Consider the following 24,869-nt stretch of genomic DNA (forward strand, 5'->3'; position numbering starts at 1 on the left):
CTACTTAGGCTGAAAGATATGACAAAATAAGATGTGTGTACATATACATTTTCACACTGCATAATACAATAAATAATTCACACTTTTCTAAGACTGTCCTGTTACTGAAGATGCATATATGTGCTGGTTTAGTTGTTTTAGGCCAAGAAAGTAATTTGGTTCAAACTGGTGAAGCCCAGAGAAAAAGGCTATAAACAGCTAAGTTTTGTTTTATGTTATGATGGTCAGAATCCTGTTTCCATCATTATATAACAATGAAGAGTGGTTTTGAAGTTGCCGTAGTGACCAAAGTTCCTGTTTTTTAAGCCCACTTATTAGCATTAGTGTCAGTGTATACACCTTTACCATCAATTAACAGTTGTATGAGAGAGTCTGACTCCTTTAAAGTAAAAATCAGATGAGACAGTCTGACTACTAGTAAAAATCAGGCTACTTGATGCATGGATCTTTTCGTTTTGTACTGCTCGAACTAAGAGAATGCTACAAGGGCATCTTTCAAAAACAAAGTGTGTTGAAATTTTAAGTCACTGTAAGGACATGGTCTGGTCTGGCTGTCCACATATCAGAGGCTTCTGGGTCTAATGCTTGAATGATCAGTGCGCTTGCTTGTTATATTGCACTCATAGGATTTCAGTGTACACGGCGCTACTAAGAATGCATACCAGGGATCTTTGCTGTGCAGTGCAAGCCTAAATTAAGCTGTGAATGTTGAACTCAAGGGACCGGAGCTTGTTTGTCAGATTTTGAGAGAGGCACTTCAAAGTTTCCTTAGAGTCTTGACTCCCCTTAGGGTCATTTATATCAAAATTGAAACTGGCTGAATAGGAGGACTTATAAAGGGTTGTGAGACATAAAAAGGTGTTTACTCTTGGTATGTTTATGCATCAGGCAGTTTTCTTTTGTTTTTGTTTTGTTTTTTGACAATCCTGCATTCTGTTAAGTTTGACAGGTTCATCTCTGTTTGCTCTCAGAGTTCGCTAACCGGACATGGTCTTGTGAAACAGACTAATTTGGTGTTTTATGTCATTAGCACTCGCCATTTGTCAAATGACCCTCACACCTCTCTCCCCACACTGCCTCAGGATAGGATAGATTTATAAAGCTGCTGCAGACTGTGCAGAAACCACGACTTGCGCTGATGTGCGTTATCAGCAGAGAGCTGGTAGGCAGATCCTGATGGTTCTTTCTCATGTCAGTGCAGCCACCCCATCCCCACTTTGGCAGAACTCCTAGCAGGAATGCTGAATGCTGTGCTATTGATCCTAGCACTGGAGATGGTTTCAGGAGATGGTCTGACTGGATCCAACAGGCTGTTGTTGTTGTTTCGTTTTGTTTTTTGGGAAGCAAATTTGGTTCGTCTCCACCTCCTCTCGTTTTTGTGTTTTGTTTTTGTTTTGTCATCCCTCCTTCTTTTGAGTGAAGTTTGGTTCTCCTCTGATGGGTGGAGGAGCAGGACAGAGTGTGGCGTGTAGACATTTGCCGCACGATCTGTGGAGCTAAGGTTTAAGGCGGTGGTCCACCTTGGTGCCTAGCTACCCCACACCTTTGGGCCCCGTCTGCCGAGGCTCTGCTGTGATCCGTGTGGTTTTATGCTTGCTGGACACCCACGTTTCTGAGCCTGAGCCAGGGCTCTTTGACCCATTACACGTAGACAGACAGAGCTACGTCACCCTTCCTTATCGCCTTGGCGCCGAATTGTGCTGGGAAAAACCATGTCTCGTCTCTTGTCTCATGCCTTCCTTTAGGGATGCATCTTTTTCTTTTTTTTTTTTTTTTTTTTGGCCATCAGCTACAATTTGCTACCTGCCTATAAATTACAAATCGTAGCAAAATGTTTTCAGGTTTTACTTGGTAAAAAAAAAAAAAGATTGCACGTTTATACATGCATAAATGTGCGCGCACACAAAAGTGTCTCCCACTCAGTATGAGTAACGCACGCCAGAATCCTCTTGCCTCTGTTTTGGTTTGCTAATTAAGCTCCTTTCATGGTTTCCTCTAGTGAACATGCTTGAGTAGGGCATCTCTTTGCATGTTTCACGGAGATGAAACACACACACACAAATACAAACACACAAGCAGTCTGTTGCTCATAACATACACAGAGCCACCCTTATTCTAAAACTCTCACATGTGCACACAGTCACATGCATGTAAGCACAGACTCTTTCGAATGCTCACAGCAAACTCTCTCTCTCTCTCTCTCTCTCTCTCTCTCTCGCCTTCTCTCTCTCTCTCTCTCTCTCTCTCTCTCTCTCTCTCTCTCTCGCCTTCTCTCTTTTGTCTGAGCATACCTGTCTATCCTACCTGCTCCCATTATGTTGTTAGTCAGGACTCCAATGACTCAACAGTCTCACACCCAATTCCAGTATTAATTCTTACATCAGACTTTAATATATATTTTTTCTTTAAAACACTTTCAATACTAGATATTTTTTACAATTTTAAAAAACAAATGTATTGTAATTCTGTGTGTCTCAGTCTGTTTCCTGAATTGAGGTTAACTTTATGCTCAAAGTTCTTATTGCCTTTTTCTTCTTTTTCATGCAATCTCTCCTGTTGTGGCTGGATCTGGCTGATACAGGTAAGAACAATCTCTCTTATCAGTCTCCCTCTATTCCTGAGTGATCATCTTATAAAAACCAATTACATGTTCTGTATGATTTCCTATTTTCTGCCCCAGGGTTATCTGTCAGATATTTTCCATTTGGCATCTGTAAATATTCATCGCGGCAGGCTATATTTAATGATGTACACTTGCCATATACAAACAGTAGGTGGCAGTGTGCCCTCACATCTGACATACGGACTGCAGGCGAGCCACTGAGCACACACCCATTAGTTTATCTAAGCTTTTCGAAGCTTTTCTGAGCACCTGGAATAATTCCACTCTCCCATCCCATTTATACTCAGTCTCGATTTGCAGTTACCTTTAATACGCTTTTGTGTATGTATGTGTGTGTGTGTGTGTGTGTGTGTGTGTGTGTGAGATTATTTAAACACAGAGAGGGGCTTTCTGTGATTTGCTTAGGAAAGGCCCGAGACAGAGATGTACCCCTATGCTTCAGGGGTCTGTCTAAGATGGTGTATGTGTTGGAAATGTGTTGCTGTTGCACATTGTGGCTGAAATATCTCATACTTGTATGTTTTCTTTTTTGTGGGGTTATTTATTTATTTATTTATTTACTTAGTTATTTATGTCTTCTGAGCCATGTCAACAGTTTAGGAATGCTACCCTTTCCTAACCCCAGGGGCAGTATTGTCTGTGCATATATTATGCTATCATCATGTAATAGTAGCGTACTCTGTTCTCTTGAGTTCTTGGCTATAAGGTACTGTGCTTTGAATATTAAATAGTGTTCATTGTTTTTTAGTTTGGTTTTTTTTTTGGCCTCTTCATATATTTAGGTGTAGGGAAGCATCTTCTAATTTAGTCAAATGCTGACGAATGTCTGTTAAACTGACATGAATGCTTTAATTACTGGATTAATATCATTTTTCTATTCATGTAGTCCAGTGTTTCAGTACTCACCTGAGCACTGTGTAACTGAGCCCTGGGTGCCTATTCCCTTCTCCATCAGCAGCCAGGCTCTAAGTGCTATTAATCTGCCTCCATCCATCTAATATAATCTCGGCCAAATTGAAAGTCTTATCAATTCACCCAGCTAGCCGAACGCCAAACGAGCCGTAGGCAAGATCTCCAGACAGATAGTATGATGGCGCATTATCTTTGGTCACACTTAGTGACGGGGTGTCCAGGCTTGGCTCAGGAGCAAGTCTGCCATAGTTGCGCTGGCATGGTGGTTTTGTGCAGAGTCACGGTGGCTGAAGTGTTGCAATAACCTGAGGCTACGCGTTACTCATTCAAGCTCATACAGCGATCAAATGAATGAACTTCACTGCTCTTTACTTTGCGGTGGCACAGTAGGGGCACTGTATTCTGGACCCCCCCCCCCCCCTTCCTTTACCCTCATACCCCTGCATAGTGTGTTCCGTGCCCCAAGCCAAAACAGCGGCATGTCCGACACGCTTCCAAGGGCCAAAAGTCACGGGTAGCCGAGAGGCGGAACAGGGAAGAGGACTTGGGAATCCTGGCCCGGCGTCAGAAGAGCTCTGTCGTTACAAGATGGTGGCTAAATCCCCTTCTGTTCCTGTCTGTCCTGCTCGTCAATGGCAAGCTTTTTCCAGCCATATTGTCCTTGGCAAAATGGTGGAGGGTGATGAGTGTCGTTCTGATGAGAGACGGAGAAAGCTTCCTCTCCCATTAGAAATGCACAACCAACTTGTTGTATTAACATAGTGTGTGTGAGTGCGCACTGTGCACACAAAACCCGTGTGTGTTATGTGAAGTGGAAGGAGCGTCTTACAAAAACAAACAAGCGGTTTGAAATGTAGATTTTCCAGATCGATCCACTCTGGATGTTGGAGACAATTAGTAGGGTTTTGGCTACATCCTCATGCGTAGGTAGTGTGTGTTACCTAAGAAGTGGGCCATTGTGGTACCTAAATAAATGAATGGTGGAGATGAGCATGCAGCATTTGCTGAATCAGAGGGGAACCTGTGTCGTATAGGCAGGTGTTATCAAGGTTTGAGGGTTGGAAATTGAGTCTCACAGCCGGACCTACTATTGCTCCTGATCCAGTATTCACATCGAGACGGGTGAATGGCACCACATGCTTTTATCTCTTCAGAAGCATCTCTTGAAACCTGGACTTTGTTTGTCATTGCAGTAGTGGTATCTCTTTTCTCTCTCTCTCTCTCTCTCTCTCTATCTATCTTTTTATGACTTTTCCAAAACCAGCAAGGTTTGGGCTGTGCACTGGGAACCCCGGGCTTGGGCTGTGCTGAAGCTGGGGGAGCTGGGCCTGAGGGAGACATCCCTGGCCTGGTGCGCTCCACCTCAGCTGCCACCTCTCACCATACCAGAGCATTTGACTGTTGGATTCTTGATCTGCGCACCTCGGGCAGGTTTGCCTGCCTTCAGACCTCTGCGTCGGTTTGAAACTGTGTGTAAATCTGCGCGCGCGTACACACACATCTCCCATCATCCTGTGGGTTCTTTAATCCCTTGCACTCCACAGAACAGCCAGGGGCCCAAATTCTACATACCTACATACCAGTATTCTACGTCCTTTTCAAATTATTTTCAGTGTTGTCACACATCTAATTCACCGTGTTGTAACTGTATAACCTGTTTTACGATTAACCATTAAGCATGGATCTTAACAGGTTAATCCATTTTAAGGGCTCCCTCATCAAAGACGGCGCTAACGCCACCTCTCCTCCTTTGTCCTCGCCTCACTGGTTCCTGCCAACTTCTGTCACACCCAGTGGTTCAGTGCAGAGTGCCATGAAGGAATGCCAATGACAAACACTGGTGGACTTCAAACAAACGTGCACCGATCCTGTGACGCTTTCCCGCCCTCTGCCAGAGTCTTCCCACATTTCAGGACACTTTTTTAAAAATGATATCAGGAGTCCAGGAAAAAGATGGAGGACGGAGAACAAAGCAAGGTGGATATGTGCTACCCAGTTAAACAGTGTGCGGTCTGATTTTGTGCCTAAATCATGTGTGTACTGCTGGCACCCAGTGAGATGCATGACCTTGGGTGGGAATACTGTGATGTTCAGATTTATTTGCATTAAAAAAAAATGTTTTTTTTAAAGCAGACATAGTCACAAAGCGGCGTTGCAGAAATGCGATTCCAGCATTACTGTATTGCCATTGCTGACTGAGATCTTGGTGGGGATCTGCTTTAATGCCTCTGCTTCATTTGATGTCCTTGCACAGACTGTGAAATACATCCCGTAACCATCCATCCACGGCTCTCCATGTGGACTTGGTTAAAGTTGCGATGGGCTACTCCTTTGGTAAACACGCATCCCCCTGGTTGACGGCCCCCTGTTGTAAGAGGGCCTTGGGATTATTCCTCATCTTTCAACCTCCTGTGTGTCAGCTCTCTTCACATCTTGCACTCTTGCAGCTATCATGTGTCTCAGAGAGATGATGTTCTAACAGTGCACTGGTTGGTGTCATGGTGTCTGCTCTCTGCGTGCTGTTGTATAGGAAGGAGTGTTGCTGTTTTTCCTGGGTTTTTTTTTTTGGTTTGTTTGTTGTTTTCCTCCCTCTGCCTAAATGAACCCTCTGTGGAATAGCGGGCCATTTTAAGGGAAATTACTTTCCATTAGCTTCCCTTCTTACATTTCTACATCACTTTCATTCAATTATTATATGGAATATGCGGGTGTTTTGCACATTTGCCAAGTCACATTAAAAATCTTCTCGCTTTCCCCTGGCGAAACGCCCCTGTGCAGAAAGCAGGCTTTCTAATTGGGAAATCTCTTCTGCAGTTGTGCCCATCAGTCACTGATCTGTGTGATAGTGGGAAGCAGGCACGTCGATGTGAAGCTCCTCCTGGCCTTTGATCAGTAGCTGTGTCAAAAAGCTTTCAGCTAATGAGACCTGTGTCTGTGTGTGTGCGCACGTGTCTCTCTCTGTGCGTGTGTCTGTGTGCACGCGCGCGTGTGTCTTAATGTGTGTGTGGGTGTGTGTCTTAATGTGTGTGTGGGTGTGTGTCTTAATGTGTGTGTGGGTGTGTGTCTAGCTTTGTGAGGGGGTGGGTGGGTGGGTGTGTTCTTTATGCATCATAAAGAACCCAGTGTTGAGGTCTGAAGAGCTAGCAGATAATGTAGTGGTGTTGACAGCAGCATCCTAGGTGTGAATGAGTGTGTTTGAGCTCTGTGGACTGCCATGTACATCCTGCCCCGAGTTACTGTTTTTGCCAGCTAATGTTGTCGAGGAGCTCATGTCAACCCACCAAAATGTCTGTTTGTGTGTCTGAACACGTCTGTAGAAGTGCTTGCAAGATTAAATTGAACCATTTTTCTCTAAAGTCCCTGCAGTTTAGTACGAGTCAGGTTGAGCTCCCAACCTTTCTGGAAGTCAATTGCTAATTATCAATGTGCGACCCTCTTTATTTCCAGTGGGATTTATCTACTGGAGTTGATGCCAAGACCCCTACACAGAGGGAAAAGCTATATTTATTTATTTTTAACAGCAGTAACAGCAACAACAAAAACAACCAATGAAACCCGTTCTCAGCCACAGTGCAAAACAGTTTTCTTATTTCCAAATGTTCTCCGTAAAACCGTGCTGCCTGAGTCCTGTATTCACTTCCTTCAGAGTAGCACGGAGCATTTTGTCGTTGCGTAGGACATATTCTGCCAAATGGTTTTGGGGGGCAACCTGGCTGTGAAAGCAATGTTCAGGCTCAGTGTTTCTCATTTTTACGCGAACTTCCTTAGAACATGGTAAGGTGCTGTCTGCTGCCGCCGCTGACGTTCTTCGGTGGCTGCTCCGCCTGCAGTCCGCTTCAGAACCCACTTCAGACTTCGCTGCACCCGCTTAGGGACACTCTTCAGAACCCGCTTCACACACACCCCTTTTTAACTTCATACCTCCTGTTTTCCTTGGGTTGGAACGAGGATGAGTGTGCAGGGCTCCCTCTAGTCTTGTGTCTGTGGGTTCAACAGAAAGTTTCACTGGACCATCTCTCAACCTGAGCCCGCTGGGAGGGTGTTGCAGCAGGGGTCTGAATTTGCCCTGATGTGATTAACTTCCTAGCATAACCTCCCACACTCATTAGGCCGCTTGCATTTATTTACCGTTTCCAGGGTGAAAAAATCATTATGACAGCACTTGAGGAAACCTCAGATGTATTCACAACAGACAGCAAGTCATGAACTGTCTAGAGTTAAGAAACAGCCAGACACCCGTAGACCACGGTTGTTGTTATATGAAATATGCTTGCCTGCAGCGTTTGTGGATGTTCTGAACAAAGTGATTCAATTTCACAGTGCATGAAGAGATCTATTTTGACAGGCAAGGATGATAAATGCATTTTTTAAAATATATATATATTTATTTTAAAGTTCCCAGTATGGGTTGTTATCCCACATCATGCACTTGTGCCCTAGTAAACGGTGGGACTTCACAAGAAATCATTGGTTAATCCTCCTTGCAGGGTTTACTTTCACAATACTGGCATCATAGAAGGCAATATGCAAATGAGTCTTCTAACCTATCGCATATTAGTTTTATTGAGCTCTTCCTGACCAATCAAAGACCTTTTTTTTTTTTTTTACATTTTCTTGCTCATATATTAATACATTTGCAGTTTCAAGCAAACCCAAGTCGTTATGGTCACAAATCTTGCATCCTGTAACCAAGAGAGCTTAGTTAGAGTGTTGCACTCCGTGACAGAGATGAGCAGAGCAACTCTAATGCAAAGAGTCTGGGGTAACAGACCTGAGTGTGACACAGTACTGATGTCTCCTCTCATTCACTGTAGCTCAGAGCAGTCAGTACTGCGGGGTCTTATTAGAGTTCCCATTAGGGCTGCAAAGACCAGCAAATAATTTAGATTTTATTGCAAAATGGCGTTATGGTGATTACCTTTATTATTACAGCAATCATTGTCTCCAAACAGGACGTTATGCTAGTACAGGCCAGTGTCTAAAGATACCATTAAGCTAGAGAGAATACAGAGTGTGCGTGTATGCGCGTGTCTGCATGTTCCTTCGCAGGCTTGCACGTAAGAGTATGATTTGTGATTAATCGTGTACCCTGAACTGACTAGGACTTGTACTGGGCTTTGTCAAGTTAGATAATGAAAAGACTGCAGTTCATCAAATTGTCTGCAATTCTCAGGATTGGTCCAAAGGCTCACATTAATGATGGAGATATTAGGATTCATTAGAGGGTTCATTTGCGTATTGCAGTCTTTTGTAATATGAGTATTTCTAAATCCATTATCATGAAACATTCAGTCATGAGAAACAATCAATATATCATTCTGTGTGAATGGACCATGGTAATTATAATCGTATTACTGTTTGGTAGTTCTGGTGGTGTTTTTAGTTTCTTTTGGGTGCAGTTCTCAGGTGTTGGAATGAACAGAGGCATAAAAGGAACGCGAGACCTACTGCGTGCATGTGTCTCAGCGTGTCTGTAAAGTCAGGCAGTCTTCAAAGCTCTGTCCCGTGCATATACAGGTGCATGGATCTTTTTCCACTGTGCCACCCTGATCAGATTCCTCTGAAGACAGTGCGCCTCTCTAGCCAATGGAATGCTCTTAGCATGGTGGCCTATTGTTGTTAAAATAAGATGACTGTGATTCATGCTAATCTCACCCTTGTTATGAGAAGAATTTATGCTTTCAGTTTCTTAGTCAGCAAGAAGCCTCACAGTACACTGTTGACTGGTGTACCATCCCAGGGTATGGCTGAGACTTCAGAGTGAAGTTCTGTTCATACTGGCTGTCCCCAAGATCTTTATCTGACTGGCTGCTTTGTCTTTCTTGGTCTTTCTGCTATGGTCTTTATCAAGCGCGTCATAGATTTTTGTTGTCTATAATAACATCCAAAGAGTCCTGATACAACACACTTAAGCCAAACTTTTTTTTTTAACATGAATGTGTGCATGAGTTTGCACACACACACACACACACTCCACATTCTGTATTCACATGCACAAACACAAACAGGTTCACATACACTGACACTTTGGTTCGGTCACTTGGAGAAGTCTTTGGAATACTGTATGAGATCATGTTCTTAGATACTAGGTTTTACAGAATAAAGTGGAAGTACTGGCATTCAGTCAGATGGTGTACAAAAACACAGACATATGCATACTTTCATGCGTACACAAAACAAACAAGCAAGCTGGGAAGTGTAAACAGACCTCAAGGGAAGCGGTCTCTCAAGCTCATGCTGTGGAGCTGGGGAACTCTCAAGGGGAACAGGGGGCTCGGATCAGAACCAGGCAAAGATACACAATCATCAAGGCACACAATGTGTCACTTTTTTGGGCTCGTCAGTCGCTCACTGAGAGAAGCCTATACTCCATGAACCATCCTTAGCTTTGCTTAGTTATGCTTATCACGTGTCTTCTTTGGCCCCGTCGATCTCTGCTGTGTCGCTTATGCTTGCCTTACGCCAAGCAATTTTTCAAGTGGTTTCACTGTCAGACAATTTTCCAATATATGAATAAAATCATGGGAATTTTGCTAGAGCTGTGAAGCATTACCCTCATCTCAAATTTCGTATAAGGTGGTCAGGATAGCTGTCTTAAGTCTGTTCGGATAAAATTTATTTTTGGTGGAAATGTGGCAGACTGTTCAAAATTAGGTGCGTGTGCAGGAACGGAACCCCTTCCACATTGGTCGAAAAAGGCTAAAGGTGAGCTCTCTCCGGCAGCAAATAGGAAGTAGCAAAGCACGTACAGGAACATGTGCGGGTAGATGAGACATGGAGTCTCCTCTTTAGCTGTATTTTCAAAACAAACCACTGCACTCACAAGGGCAGCTGTGGCCAAAGTCTGCTTCTGTTTCTGCTCCATTCTGTTCAACAGTTTATCATCTTGTAAGTTTCCAACAAAATAGTCTGTAACTGAAAACTGACTGACTGCATTGCCTTTAAATGTAAGAGGTTGTCAGACTTGAATCTTTTAACAGCCTTTTTTCAGAGACCTTTCAAAGATTTTCTAGTGTAAGTTCCAATAATTTTAAGGTTGGCAAAATAAGACATACCCAGAACAGTTTAGTTTTATTCTCTTGATTTAAGTGCTTATCAGGTGGGTTCACTGTTAAAGTAAAGCTCTCATAAAGACACACTAATTAATAAACACGGTATGTCTAAATAAAATTTGAATTCTGGTTTTCTTTTAGAGATCCCTCATGATTGAGTTTTGAGGTTGTGCTGACAGGACTCCTTAAAGAGACTCTGCTTTCGTATTACCCCCACCCCCATCCCAACCCCCTGTTATTACCGCAGCTAAGAAGAAACGTTAGCTGTGCATCTAACACCGAGCCGTTTCCCCCGAGCTTATCTGCAAGGCGTGTTTTTTTTTGATTGTCTCAGCGCTTTCAGAGGCTGCAGGAGAGGCTGGAATAGCTGATTACCCAAACAATCAGGTTCCTCTGTGCCTGTCCCTCCCTGTAGGAAGCTGTAATGACCATGAACATACAGTTTCTTTACGAAGAGCACATGGCCCTTTTCCTGCAACATAGCGTGTGCTGCTGCAAAAATGAACTGGATTCTGTCTCTCTGGACAGGGCAGGGGTGATGAGGAGTTTTCTAGCTGATCCAGGAACAGTTTTGTGAGCTGTCTTGTGATTGGTCAGGGCTGGGATTTGGGGAGGAGAAGCTGGCTTTGGGTTAGCATACTGTGGATCAGGAGTTTGAGAGAAACGTCTGGGCATTAACTCAGCCAACTTCCTTACCTTCAGGAATGCTTCATATTTCACAAAGGGGCCTTTATTCAAGATTGACTCTGACTGTTGTGAGGGCTTGCATATACATTTTCTCCTTATTGAAGCCCTCATATTTCATATTGATGACTTCCTCTGTGACAGAGGCAACCCTAATGCCCTCATCTTGTCTATATAGCCGTCTGTTTCACACGGTCTTGGGCTCTTGGCTCAGGTAAGATTGGGATGCTCTGTTTAAATGACTTGTCTTTTCATTCCACCAGGTACGTTTCGATCACCTCAGCTTCCGCACCCAGAGTTGTTTCAGGGATGAGCACCAGGCCGCTGGCGTTGGTCCCAGCTGGAGTCATGCTCCGCTTCCATTTAATTGTGTCGTGTTAGCTCATGTCATCTTTTATTTGCTTTCAGAGGGAACAGGATATTAAAATGCACGCTATCTGGGTGCATCATAAACTGGCCGGATGGCTAGAAACCGCATGGCTGTTTGTGAACCCTGCAGTTCCTGAATAGTAATTACCCCGCATCAGCACAGGCCGTCGTCAGACAGATGGCAGAGAGACAGGACAAGAGAGAGACAGGCGTGTGGAGAGTTTAAGGGCTGTCACTTAAACAGATTACGCTGGTCTTGCGCTTTCCTGGGTGGATGTGGGTGAGAGTGGCCGGGCTTTAACGTGTTGGTTCCCAGAACACCGAACTAACGAAGGAGTGGAGATGTGCATGGCTAGCGAGCGTCACTCTGGAGCATACGCCGACGCTGCTGCTGGACCAGACCCAGAGTCACCGACGATGGGGCTCTCTCTCTTTTTTTTTTATTTTTATTTTATTTTATTTTTTTTTTATTTTTTTTTTTTTTACACTGCCGCACATGCCAGCTTTCTTCCTCCTGCTCAGCTAGTGTCTCATCCCATCACAGCCACATCAGAGGCTCCCAGATAACACTCCAGCTGCTTCAAGAGAGGCCCTTCAGACACACGGCTTACTCTCAAGTCAGAATTCATGTGGCCAAATCGAATTCAATATAACTATTGCACATCTGTATTACGAATTTAGATTTTAAATAGCGGTTTATTGTAAAGTGTTTCTAAATAAAGTTTGGTTTAGGGTTAAAATTACTTTTAAAGGGACAGTTGTAATTAAAATGGTCACTACAACAATCCATCCAGATTCAGTCAGAGATGGGCCCCACCCCCCACCCACCAGTCCTCAGCATCAGGCCAGAGGCATGACACGACATCCCTAAGGCCATCCAGGCCTCCCCGTGTTGCCAGGCAACCGCATACAGATGGAAGGAGGTTGTCAGGGTCTCTGCTTCTGTCCGCACCGTGAGGGGTGAGCGAGGGGGAGAGAGAGGGTATGGGGCAGGGGTGGGGTTGGCAGATCTGGAGTCTGTGTCGGTGTCCACAGATCCCCTGGTCAGTGAAGCTTCACACTAAGTGAGGTGAGTCTCAGGCACCTGACATTGGCAGGAGTTGCAATGTAGCCTTACCTCTCTAATCAATACACTCTCTCTTACTCTCTCACGCTCTCACTTTATCTGTCACTCTCTCACTCTTGCTTGCTCTCTCTCTCTCTCTCTCTCGCTCACTCTGTTGCTTTCTGTCCCCCTCCCTGCAGTGTCGGTTAGCTCACCCACCGTTACATAACAGCGGATGAGTGTATTAGTCACACTAGTATGGGAGGAGTGGGTGGCCGGATGGAGTTGTGCGTGCTGCAGGGCACCTTGTGCAATGTGGGTGGGTGGGTGTGTGGGTGGGTGGGTGTATTGGTCAGGGGCCTTTTTTGTTTATCTGCTCCTTTTGTTGGGCCTGAGCTCAGGGACATTGTGTCTTCTGTTAAGACTAGCGTGTCTAAGAGAGCTCTGTGGAAGTGGTTTCTCTGAACTGTTCACCATCACTTCCAAGGAGGAAGGAGAGATGGACAACAACTGGTTTTCAGTCAACCAGACAAAAGAGCTATAGACAGTACGATCCCAGGGCTCCTCAAGCACTCTCTTGTCTCTGTTATTTGGTATGGTTTTGTTTTATTTTTTGTTGCTTTCAGGGTAGGGATAGGGGGCAGTATCTGTGTTGGAAGCTCTGTTTGTTTCCTGAATGGCTAATATGCCAAGCTCATGCCTGGAGCGAGTCTGCTTAGAGGGGGTCTTGTTTCTGAACACTGCCAGGGCGGTCCTCCTGACAGAGCAGCCTACCCAGGCTCATTACCATACAGCTGTCTCAGAGTGAGAGGGCCTCAAACACCAAAGGCACTCCCTTACTGTCACTGCAGTATCACTCATAAGAGTTGGCCTTGAATAGTGGGTTAGAGATGCAAGCAGTCAGTGGACCAATGGCATACATTTGAAAAACTATTGTGACATCATTGTAATGTCATAATGTATAAGCCAAGTTCACATTGATGTAAACTTTTAACAAACATTCTAGTGTTGGGATTATTTGACTTGAGTGTACAGGATAGGGGATTGAAATATGATCTGATTAAAATCCAGTGGCTTTTCCTTTTTAGAATCATCAGCTTCTTTCATTAGTCTGCTCCTCCCTAACAGACGTATAAGTCTTAGTTACCACAACGGTGTGAAGACAGTGTGGTTTTTGAGTGGAAAACCTCGGCATCCTCTTCTGGAAAATTGACTGGCACGAACAGCATGAAAGCATGACACGTAGTCTGCCATGGAATGTCTATTTTTGGGAAGCTGTTCCGACCGAATTTCGCTGGCGTTCTGGCTCTTGCAGAAGGTCTTGTTCTCAGGGGAGGGTTGCCGGCTGACGTGTTAAGAGAGAAACCTATAGTAGGATTCCACTTATTAGTTCGGATGAGAAATTACAAAATTACAATTTCAAATTAAAAGTCCTAACAGTAAAACACATGAAATTGATGCAATGATGGTATACCTGCATTTATTCATTTCAAAGTATAAAATATGAAAAAAATATTGAAAATATAAAATCTTGAAATTACTGTAATTTTATAACATAGCATTTTATAACATACAAACACAACAGCTGATTTGCCTGATCTACAGTGGTTTACTATAGGTTTTTAAACTGAATTTTATCTTTGAGTTTCTTAGAGGTATGGACGGACAATTCATGCTTTATGCATGAATTCAATTAAGAAACACGTTTTGTGTGGTTCAGGAGGAATGTAGGCTGTTATCCTTCACCTTTTTTGCCTCCTCATACGGACTGTAGCAGCTCCTTCTGTTTCCTGGCGTTGGGATCCTGAAAAAAAAAAAAAAGCTACATAAAGATCAATTCTGTGTGGTACAGGTGCGTCAGACGGGGCACCTCTGTCGCTCGATGCATGCCAGAGGTCCCTGCTGTCTGTGAGGAGGAGCAGGTGTGTAAGCTCAGGGACCTGAGGAGCTGGAGCAGTGGACCTAATGAGTCTCATCATATAACGCAAGGAGTTCAGTTTTCCTCATTCAGCGTGTGCGTCACAGGAGGACCTAAAACAACCTTCACTCCCTTTGTCGACGTATCTAATTTGGACCTCCTGTTTAGAAGTGGTAGAGGGTTGGGAGGGCTTTGGTTGGGGGGGGGGAGGTGTCATACCGCATTCGTCACTGTAGGTAATGCAGCTGTATTCCTGTTCTCTGTCAGTCATGGAGGTACACCCGTGCTGTATTATAGTCTTACAGGGCATGCTAAGTGGAATGGTGAAGCAAACCCGTGCTAGTGACTGATCGGTCAGATAGCTACAGTGATTTCCAACTGGGAGCAAATCACTGGTACCAGTATAACAGAAGCTTTCACACAACAACAGTGTCACAAGGACACATTCAGTGAAACATGCGGTGTGAAATGTAACCATAGCACTCTGTTATTAAATTCAGCGAGCTTTTGAATGTGAAATCCCTTGAAGAAATAAAGTTTTGATTCCGCCTTCTGTGCATACGCTATTCAGTCAGTACACAACTGAAATTTCTTGCATATAACTGAAATACCGTCTTGCAGAAATGTTTCAAAGATTCAAAAGTTTCAGTTAAATTAGGGGACTTGGAGCAACATCTGACTGGGGCTTTTAATAACAAACAGCACACAAGTCATATATCTGTACTTTTTGCTGTTCTTTGTTACTTTTTCACCTATTTAAGATCCTGTTTTTAAAGTTTGTCATAAACTAAGCCTGCCCATGTGTTGTCTTTGCTGAAAGTTGCTGTTGTTGGGCCTCTGTTGCAGCCCCACTCTGCAATGATTGTGATGTTGCCAAACAAGAAGGAAAAAACGGCAAATCTGTCAGTCAGCGGAAGCATTGCCGGCGGGGTTATATTTGAAAGATAATGCTAATGCTGACAGTTGTAGTCAGAGGTCTCATCTCACTTCCACACTAATGCGCTTTGACATAAAATATCATTAAATGGCCCAAAGGCTTTATATACAGAGACCTCTGAAGGAAGTTCAGGACCACACAGAGCTCTGAAGAGGGAGGGAGGGAGGGAGAGAGAGATTCTCGAATGCATCATTTTTTTGTCCTTTTTTTGTCAAGACTCTAATGGTGTGATCTTTCTACTCCAGGTTCAGTGCCAATAGCAGGCTCTGGCATTTCCATTTAGAGTTTCCCCCCCCCCACCCGTCACACCCAGGCCTCGTTGACCCAGCCAGATTCTGGAGGCTGTTGGCTGTAGGAGGCAATACGGCTGCCTGATCAGATCAGTATGAATGTTCTTCTCTCAGCAAGATTACCGTATTCATACACCGCCCTTGAGTGTGTACTGCCTCATTTAGACCAGCCCACTTGGATAATGCGGGACACTGTAGGTAGGATCAGCAAGGTGGAAGCCTGAAAAGGTGGCGTCGGGTTGTCATCAACCCCTTTGTTGCCTCAATTTCGTTTTGTTTACTTTCAATTCTTGCGGTATGTCAGCCCATTGTCATGTTTGAAGCTACTCAATGTAAAGTCCACACACTGCTGTCATCATCTCGAGCAGTCCTGACCTTTTTCATATCCAGCAGAGGGGTCTGAAGGCAGGAAGAGCCTCAAGTCTCATCCTCAATCCTACTCGAGGAGATAAAGAAATGATCACAGTCACTAGTGGTGTGATTAGAAGCCATTTCCAAGACTTGACGCATGGCCTGGAATGCAAAGGAGATGTTCAGTAGTCTCATCACAAATTTTTTTTTAAGCACCAGTTGCAAAATAGACACAAAGTGCTTCGTTATCGCTCGGCTCACGGAGGGGTTTCAAACCAGCCGTCCTTGTTTTGATCTTTCTAGGCAACTGCATCTTGCTGACAGTTTTAATGGCTCCTGGCTGGCTGAAGGAGACCGAGACCGAGACCTGCTCCAGACTCCGCCTTCCTCCAGATGGTGTCATCACGGTGGAAGGCGGAGCAAAGGTGTGACGCACGATTAAGGGAGGTGCAAAAATCACGCATAGGGAAACAGAGAGGCCTGGACTAATTGGGTGCTCTGAAAGGCACGGTGTCTTCCCTGCGTCCTGGGCGTGCTCAGTGGAGATCGTTCTCTAGGCATACTGCTTCATTTCAACAGGGACCTTAACTGTATGGTCAAATTTGGATTTTAACCTGAACATCAACTAGTTTATTAGCCTGCTTAAGATGATTGGAATTTCTTCAGAAATGCACCAACTTCACCAATATATTGACTTCACATTGAAACATGTCAACAAATGTTGCATCCCAGATGGGAACTTTATTGGTTGTGGAGTTATGTCCCTCCATCCTCTTCTAGTTACGGTGGCACACCTGCTGTCTGCCTGTCACCTGGATGATGGTGCATGCCAGTGGACCTGTGTTTAGGACTCTACATGCCATTTGGGACCCTGTCCCCACCTGAAGGCTTAAACAATGCACGAGTACTTACTCTGCCTAGCTTCCAGTGGATATGTATTATTGATCATGGGCAGATAAGCCCTTTTAAATAATCCACATGTGCAGTGTGTGCTCTTATTGCCCTGTAGTCCTCAGATCTTAAAGGTGTTGATATGTGCCTTTAGGCTGCCCAGCCCTCTTAACTTTAACTGACAATACATACATATGCACGCACACGCTGCTGTTTGATCGTCTGTCCTTGTCACTACAGAGCTGTTTTAACGCGCCATAAGTTTGTCTAAGGTAGCCAAGGTTCTGCGTCCTTTTCCCCTATGCAAGTCTGAGATCAGAGGAAAAGCGAGCAGTGTTTTTAATGCATTTAGGCTGATGTTTAATGTGGCTACTTAGAGCTGTGTGTTCATTAGTGTCTCGACCGTGGTCCGGCCTTTGTTCTGCAGTCATTTAGATTCAGAAGAATTTTTTTTATTCTTGTGGCAGACGGGACCTAAGAGGAGCCAAGAGGGGAGCAGCACGGTTCACACGCCTATCCCCCTGGTGTTCCCATGATGCTCTCAAACCCCATGTCTAAGACCACACGCAGATAGATTTGAGGCGTCCAGCTGTGTCTACTTATTGTTTATAGACCTTGACCTTGATTGTTTATAGACCGAATGACCCATTGTGGACACCATAGGGTGCAGCTTGGGTGTGGTGGTGTCCCCCATGACGATCATTGCTCTGTCTTTCAGGTGTGATTGACGGCTAGACTGCTGAAGATGGGTATCACAGCTTTGCAGCTCTATCTTCCCTCCTCACGCACTCACTTTCTTCTCTCCATTTCCTGCCCTCCCTTTCTCCACCCCTTCACCTCTTCCCTCTCTCTCTCTCTCTCTCTCTCTCTCTCTCTCTCTCTCTCCCTCACTCCAACCCTTCTCCTCTTCCCCTCCCTCCCTCCCTCCCTCTAGCCTACATTCTTTGCCCTGTTGCTTTCTCGAGGGCTGACAGACGTGCCTGCTGGGATCTTTTTATCCACACCCACCTGAGGAATGGCCTTGTGGTCTCGTCATTCCTTTCTTACCCATTGTTAGCGTTCACCCTACACAGGCTGCTTCTCCCTGCACTTTGTTCTTTACCTCTTTCTTCACCCTTTGCCATTTAGTCACTGTCGCTGCTTGTTCCGGTTCTCTGTGGTGCTCCTGTGTTTGTTTAGCGTTTGTTCTCTCTTGCTGTTTCTCCTTCGTCTGTCTGTCTATCACTCTCCCTCTTTTGGTCTCTCTCTCTCTCTCTCTCTCTCTCTCTCTCCTCTCTCTCTCTGCCATGCTCCTCTCTCTGCCTCTGGTGTTCGTTTTTACTTTTTTGTTTTACTAAGGAAGGAAGCTTAGTAAAGAGTGAGCGTGAAGGATCCTCCCCAAATGTCTGTCACATGGTGCTGCCCGCGGTACCCCTGCAAGGGCAGAATCCTTTGCATACGTACTTGGACCAAACCATCTCCCCTATGTGCAGGGCGAGCCACAGAGGCGCCGAGCAGCTGGCGAGCACCACCCTTCTGCCGCCTCTCCACCGCTGGATCAGACCCCAGCCTCCATGCTGCCCCAGGCGTCGCACACTGATGGGCAGAGAGAGCCTCCTAACCCTGAGGCCACTCTTTCACTCCTCCTCTTCTCCTGTCACTGATGACTGTGTTGTTTCGATGTGGTTAGCAGCCTGAAGCCCATATATCTGTTAACTCCATAATTTGACTGAATCCCGATCCCTCAGCTGCTATGTTTAGAGCCGTATGTCTCCACTGTTTCCGAATGTGGTTTTGGGAGAAAGGATTGAGGGATCTGTCCCTGCAGAGGTGAAGCTTGGGTCCTGGTTCCTCCCTCAGTTCTGCATAGTCCAGGTCAAGTGCAGGTGGCGTGTGCGTGCGTGTGTGTGAGCTACACATAAATCTGCAGAGGGGCATTGATGGTGATCGGGCTCCTGGGAAATACTCATTAATGTATGACAACTTCCATCTCCTTTTCCTCAACACACACACACACACACACACACACACACATACACACACACATACATACACACATACATACATACATACGTACATACATACACACACACACTTAGTAATACCTCCAGGAGTTTGATGTGAAGATATGTCTTCCCCCCCGCTTTCTTCAAATGGGCACCGTTGCTGTTGCATTACATCATCTACACTTCACAGAAGTGGCAACCTAAAAACAAAAATCAGAATACTGGTTCTTTCTTATCTCTCATGTTCTTATCATTCCGTGTGCTTTTATTTGTGCTTGCTCTCAGAGATATGACAGCGGATGATGATGATGATGATGATTTTTCCACCACCGACACCGTGAGGCTGCTCCTCTCATATGACTCTGGCTCGTATGCCACATCAGTTTTCTGTTTTCTCTGCACAGTTACAACAGTCATAATATGGGCCGAGGTGAGGTACTGCAAGGTTTCCAGTCTGAGCACACAAAAGGATTCCTGCTGCTCACCAGAAACTCAGCAGTTTTCTGATGGTTTGAACAGGACCACCAGTGAGGACAGCAACAAGTCACAACATGTCCTGTGAAGAGAGGCAACTGGTTTTCACACGCATCAGTGACCGTGTGCGACACCTACTGTAAAAGTTTTGTACGCTTGTCGTGTTTCACCACCTTGCACAGTTAGCATTTGATACTTGGTTCCAGACTAGCTCTCGTGTGTGTACTTAAAAGTTTTATATCTGAGCATAAGCAGTCCAGTGGGGTTTTTGGTCTGTGACTTACCACCTTCGCTACCCAGGTATTTTGTAAAGTATTTTAAAAAAAGATTCTTACAGCAGAAATTTCTTTCGTAACTGTTGGTGTGTTGAAGTGATGGTTATTGATTAGTGGTCTTGTACACAATGTCTCTCTCTCCTCTAATCTTCCTCTTCTGTGACAGTTTGTGCAATTCTTATTTTCCCATGAGATCTCTTTGCCTCACCTGTTCACACTGTACAATCGTGCTGCAGCCTCTACAGCTTCAGTTTGCTTTTTCAGTTTCACCAAACCAGTCTCTATGCCTTCTGAGCTCTGCTCTGTCAATTAGACACACACACACTTCTACTTATGTTCACTAGTTTGTGTCAATGCCTAAAATATGAACAAACCCAGCATTTAACCTAAAATTAAATTTTAGCCTCAGACGCACCCAGTTATTCAATCAAAGTTGTCTTATCTCGTTTCCCAGGAACCAAAGCAAGGGTGAATGTGTGTAACTGTCTAATCATGGATCCCTCCCGGCTCTGTAACACTCCCCACCTGACCCCAAGGACCACTCCAAGGTCTCAGTGGTGATTTTTTTTTTTTTTGGTAGGACACCATAAAGATATTTGTTGTGGGGTTTTTTTGCTAGATTTTTGGTGTGGGTCTTTGTTTGAGGGGTGTGTGTGTGTGTGTGTGTGTGTTCCTCACCACACAGCCTCTCTGTCTCCCTTGGTTGTTCCCACCACCAGCAGAATGTACATTACTGCATTGTTAGGCGAGCTCACGCTGTAATTTGGGCCTATTTTTATCAGATAGTGGCACTGCTTCTTTCGTGTGTGTGTGTGTGTGTGTGTGTGTGTGTGTGTGTGTGTGTGTGTGTGTATGTATTTATGTATATGTGTGTGTATGTATGTATGCGTGTGTGTTTGACCCTTTCTGCTGATATCCATCTTGAACTATACAAACAGCCAATGTGATATGATGTCGGTGCGTCACTGAACGCACAGATGATGCTGTAAAGGTCAGTGCTTAATGAGATGGGTGTCCATGATAAAAGATGGGACAGGCAAGCAGTAGCTGTACTGCTGAATCACTGATGGCCCTTCACCACACACACACACACACACACACACACACACACACACACACCCCACTGAACCCTGTCTAGAGAGGAAGGAGGGAGATATGCTTGAGTAGGAACTTTGACTAATAGCATGAATCTGCTGTGTTATATATTATATATATATATATATATATATATATATATATATATATATATATAATGTATGTGTGTGTGTATGTATGTGTGTGTGTGTGTGTATAAAATCTATTTATGTATAAACACATTCACACACAACGAACAACGTTAAGCACACTTCTGTCTTCTGAGTATCTGCCAGGGCCACACTGAGCATGCTCAGTTCTGCATTTGCATCATTCCACTTCCTAGAATGCTCACAAGCATCACTTATAAAATCACAGGGAGGGATAAAAACACAACCAAGCATAAAATTATATTGGTACAGCTATTAAAAGTGTTGCCTCTGTTTAAAGCTTTTTCACCCTCTAAGTATGTAAACTGTTTCATGCTATACCTAATTGCCTGATTTTATGCATCAGATGTTTTACAAAGGCATTCTATTATTCTCAAAGCGTCGCCTTTTAATTCTGAAGTTACCCGTTTTACAGACTTTGTGTAGATGCTGTTCGTTAGATATGACTGTTATGAGCACTGTTTAGAAGAGTATCATGTTATTCGACTAGTAATTGTTCTTGAAACTACTGATTTTGTCTGTGTGTAAGTGCGCGCACACACTTTCAAAGCTCATGTGAAAACTGAGATAAAACCCGAGTAGGTTAGAGATTTTTCACCATGAGCGTCACTGTTTCATTGAAGGTCACTGGGACTTTGAAGACACATGTCTTTGGTACTGCGGTAGCAGGTCAAGTGTTTAGGTTTTAACGGTTTTGTTCTCTTTAATGTTCTGCACATGTGCTGTTGTGCACAGAGTCCACACAGAGCCGTCAGTTCCGAGGGCCAGCCTGTCCACTGCCTGCTAGTTTATACCTTTCACCTGGTTCACAATGATGTGAAATGACACCTCCTCTTAGAAGGCCTTCGTGCCTGTCCTCATATACCTTAGACCTGAGGTTCCCAGGCCAAGGCTTACTGTACATATTATTGTTTAAAAACCTTTGTGCAGTTTACTGAAGGGACTGGTGCTGAGCAGGTGGGTTGATTTAGGTGCGTCAGAGCAGAGAGAACACTAAGCTGTGGATATATTCTCCAGACTTGGGACTGGAAAGGGTGTCATATATATGTTGTCCAGCATGGATCAGAATACATACTGAGCATTGGTGCTCAGTCTTGGAGGGATGGAGTGAAACACCAGGGAGAAGCTGCTTTTTATCCTCTCATAAGGCACTAAACTGACCTAAGATCAGGGAAATGAATGTTTGTGGCTCTGAGCCCAGTCTTTTTGTAAACAGCATTTTAATATGCCCTTTTAATCAATTTGAGGCTTTTTGTGTGTGTGTGTGTGTGTGTGTGTGTGTGTGTGTGTGTGTGTGTGTGTGTGTGTGTGTGTGTGTGTGTGTGTGTGTGACTGATGTGAGTGATAATAGCTCATGTCATTCTGTCCCTGTAGTTTGTGCATCATTAATTCATCCATTTAGTGCTTACTGGAGAGGTCATTTGCTTTTGTCAGAGTATTACCCACCTCTCCTCCTTCACGTCCTAATTGGCTGTGTTTAGAGGGCAGGTTGAGGCCTAAATTTCTGCAACTGGAAGAGCCTCCGTCTGTTAACATAAAACCTTCCACTTTCACTGGGCAAATCAAAAAAAGTTTGAGTTTGCTGCTTGATGAACAACACACAAAAACCAGTATTAGTTTAGCGATGATTTTATAACAAATTTATAACATCTCATTTGTGTGTCTTGTTGAGCTGAATTTATGATGGTTTAGGCTTTAAAGTGTTGACATATAAAGACCACAAGTTCCAACACCACCGATTTCTGTCTTTACTTATTACTATTACTGGTGTTTCACCACTGTCTCATCACTTCAGATCAGTGTTAGCAGCAGGAGAGGTCTTAATGTTGCTGATATTAGACAGCAAGGTAGTCTGGTAGTCTCATGCCCTTAGGGAACTGGAATACTAATCGCTGTATGCGGACTCTCCCAGCTGTTAAACCTCAGCCCTACCTTATCGGAGATATCTCCCAGACATTGCTGTATATAGTGGGTTTGAATCTCCATCTCTGGTTAATGGATCTTCTCCGATATTAACAGCGTAATTTCCCGGCACCGTTCCGCTCCTGCACCCATCTGGGTTCAATTTAGCCAGAGCTGTTATTGTTTGTCTGCCACACAAATTGGACAGCAAACCTTCGTGTCTCCATGCATCATCCTCCCTCATTATTCATGCATTCATTAGAGGCCACACACATGTGGGAGGGGTCTCTGACCCCCCCCGTGTGCATTTTGCTCTCTCTGCCCACGGCCCAGTCATATATGATGGAGCACTGGTTCAAGCTGTAGGCTATGCATCAGGGTCTAATTGCTAATCAGGGGTGAGAGCAGATGGCAACATTGTGCTTAGAGGGCCACCCTGAGCAGAGGCTGAATTTGTTAACCCCTCCCACCCACTGGTCATCTGTCTGTTGGATAGGAATGTGCTCCTTCTCTTTTAAATCTTTCCTGTACGCTAACTGGGGCCGACCCGATGTGAAGCCCCTCGGAGGAGAATCAGTCCACAGAGCACAGTTCTCCCTATAGCACAGCAGACTTCAGGGTGTGGGTGAGTCGGAGGGGTGGGAATACTTGTGCATGAACTTGTTTTTTTCATTTTACTCTTAAAAAAAAAAAAAAAAAATCAGCCTGATGTTTGTTTCTGAATATTCACTTCCACTCTTTTCATTCCTCAAACAATTGGTTTTATGATCCGATTCACTTGCACCGACACAAATTCCATATGTATGACTCATTTTCTAGGGGAAAGTTGTTTGTAATGCGCCTTTTTTTAATGCTTCTGAAAACAGTTTATCACTGTTACACCCCCCCCCCCCCCCCCCCATTGTGGCACGTGATGGACGCTTTGTCCCAGCCATAGTGGCGGCCTGCTGCAGCCTAGCCAGTATAAAGCCCTGATTTATACAGCACAAGATGAGGCCACATTCTTTCATCCCCATGGCAAATCTGTCTTACTAGTTCCTTAGTAAGAGCAAAGTGTACCTTTTGGTGTTCCATGATGATTCCACCTGTTTTGGGGAGTGTGTGTGTGTGTGTGTGTGTGTGTGTGTGTGTGTGTGTGTGTGTGTGTGTGTGTGTGTGTGTGTGTGTGTGTGTGTGTGTGTGTGTGTGTGTGTGTGTGTGTGTGAGGCTCTTCGAAGTGCTTCGACAGGGCGCTTTCTCAGATGCCATGCATTCCTGTCGCTGTGTAAAGTTTACCCGGGTTTTTGTCTGTTGAGGCGAGAGAAAGAACTCGACACACACACAAAAAAAAACTGTCCCACTGGGCCCCTCTGAAATATACGCACACACCGAGTTTCATTTAGGGGTTGCCACGGCAATGTACAGACAGACAGAAACAAAAAGATGTGGGTCAAGACCTCGTCATTTCACCTATAGACATTTTTAGTTAAGTACAAAAAGATTTGGTCTTTCCAAATCCTGTAGCTGAACTACAGAATTATTTTTTTTAATTCAGAAAAATGTACTCTTGAAAACTTTCAAATAGACCCTGACTTGATTCAGTTATGGCCAGTGGTTTCAAGGTGGAATGTTTGAGACCAAGGCCGTGGTCATCACAAGAGCTCTCACAGTGCATCTCGCTGCCTGTCATGTCCACAGCTCCTGTACGGACACACACACACGGACACACCCTCCTCTCTCTCTCTCTCTCTCTCTCCCTCTCTCTCTCTCTCTCTCTCTCTCTCTCTCTCTCTCTCACACTCACTCAATGGTGATGAAGAGGAGATGCAGACTATTCATCAACGGATTGCCTGGAAACTTGTGACAGGTGCAATTTTGTCCCTAACAGCAGGCAGCAGTAAGTCATTTTGGCACACCTCTTCAGAGTACAGTGAAGTA

The 24,869-nt window shown here is 44.5% G+C and overlaps 1 protein-coding gene across 3 annotated transcripts in view; it reads left to right on the forward strand.

The window, feature by feature from the left end:
- The window catches only part of LOC113582219 (F-box/WD repeat-containing protein 7), a 66,453-nt gene that overhangs the window by 12,845 nt on the left and 28,739 nt on the right, over positions 1–24,869 (forward strand). Inside the window, exon 1 of one of the 3 annotated variants that reach the window (XM_035530340.1) lies at positions 4,804–5,512. The exons of the other annotated variants lie outside the window; for them this stretch is intronic. Within the exon in view, the coding sequence (XP_035386233.1) occupies positions 5,489–5,512 (24 nt within the window). The 5' untranslated portion in view covers positions 4,804–5,488. Of the gene's footprint in view, positions 1–4,803; positions 5,513–24,869 lie in introns of those variants that run through there. 3 annotated transcript variants of the gene reach the window in all.

The sequence above is a fragment of the Electrophorus electricus genome, chromosome 9, assembly GCF_013358815.1.
Source record: "Electrophorus electricus isolate fEleEle1 chromosome 9, fEleEle1.pri, whole genome shotgun sequence".
Classification (NCBI taxonomy): Eukaryota; Metazoa; Chordata; class Actinopteri; order Gymnotiformes; family Gymnotidae; genus Electrophorus; species Electrophorus electricus.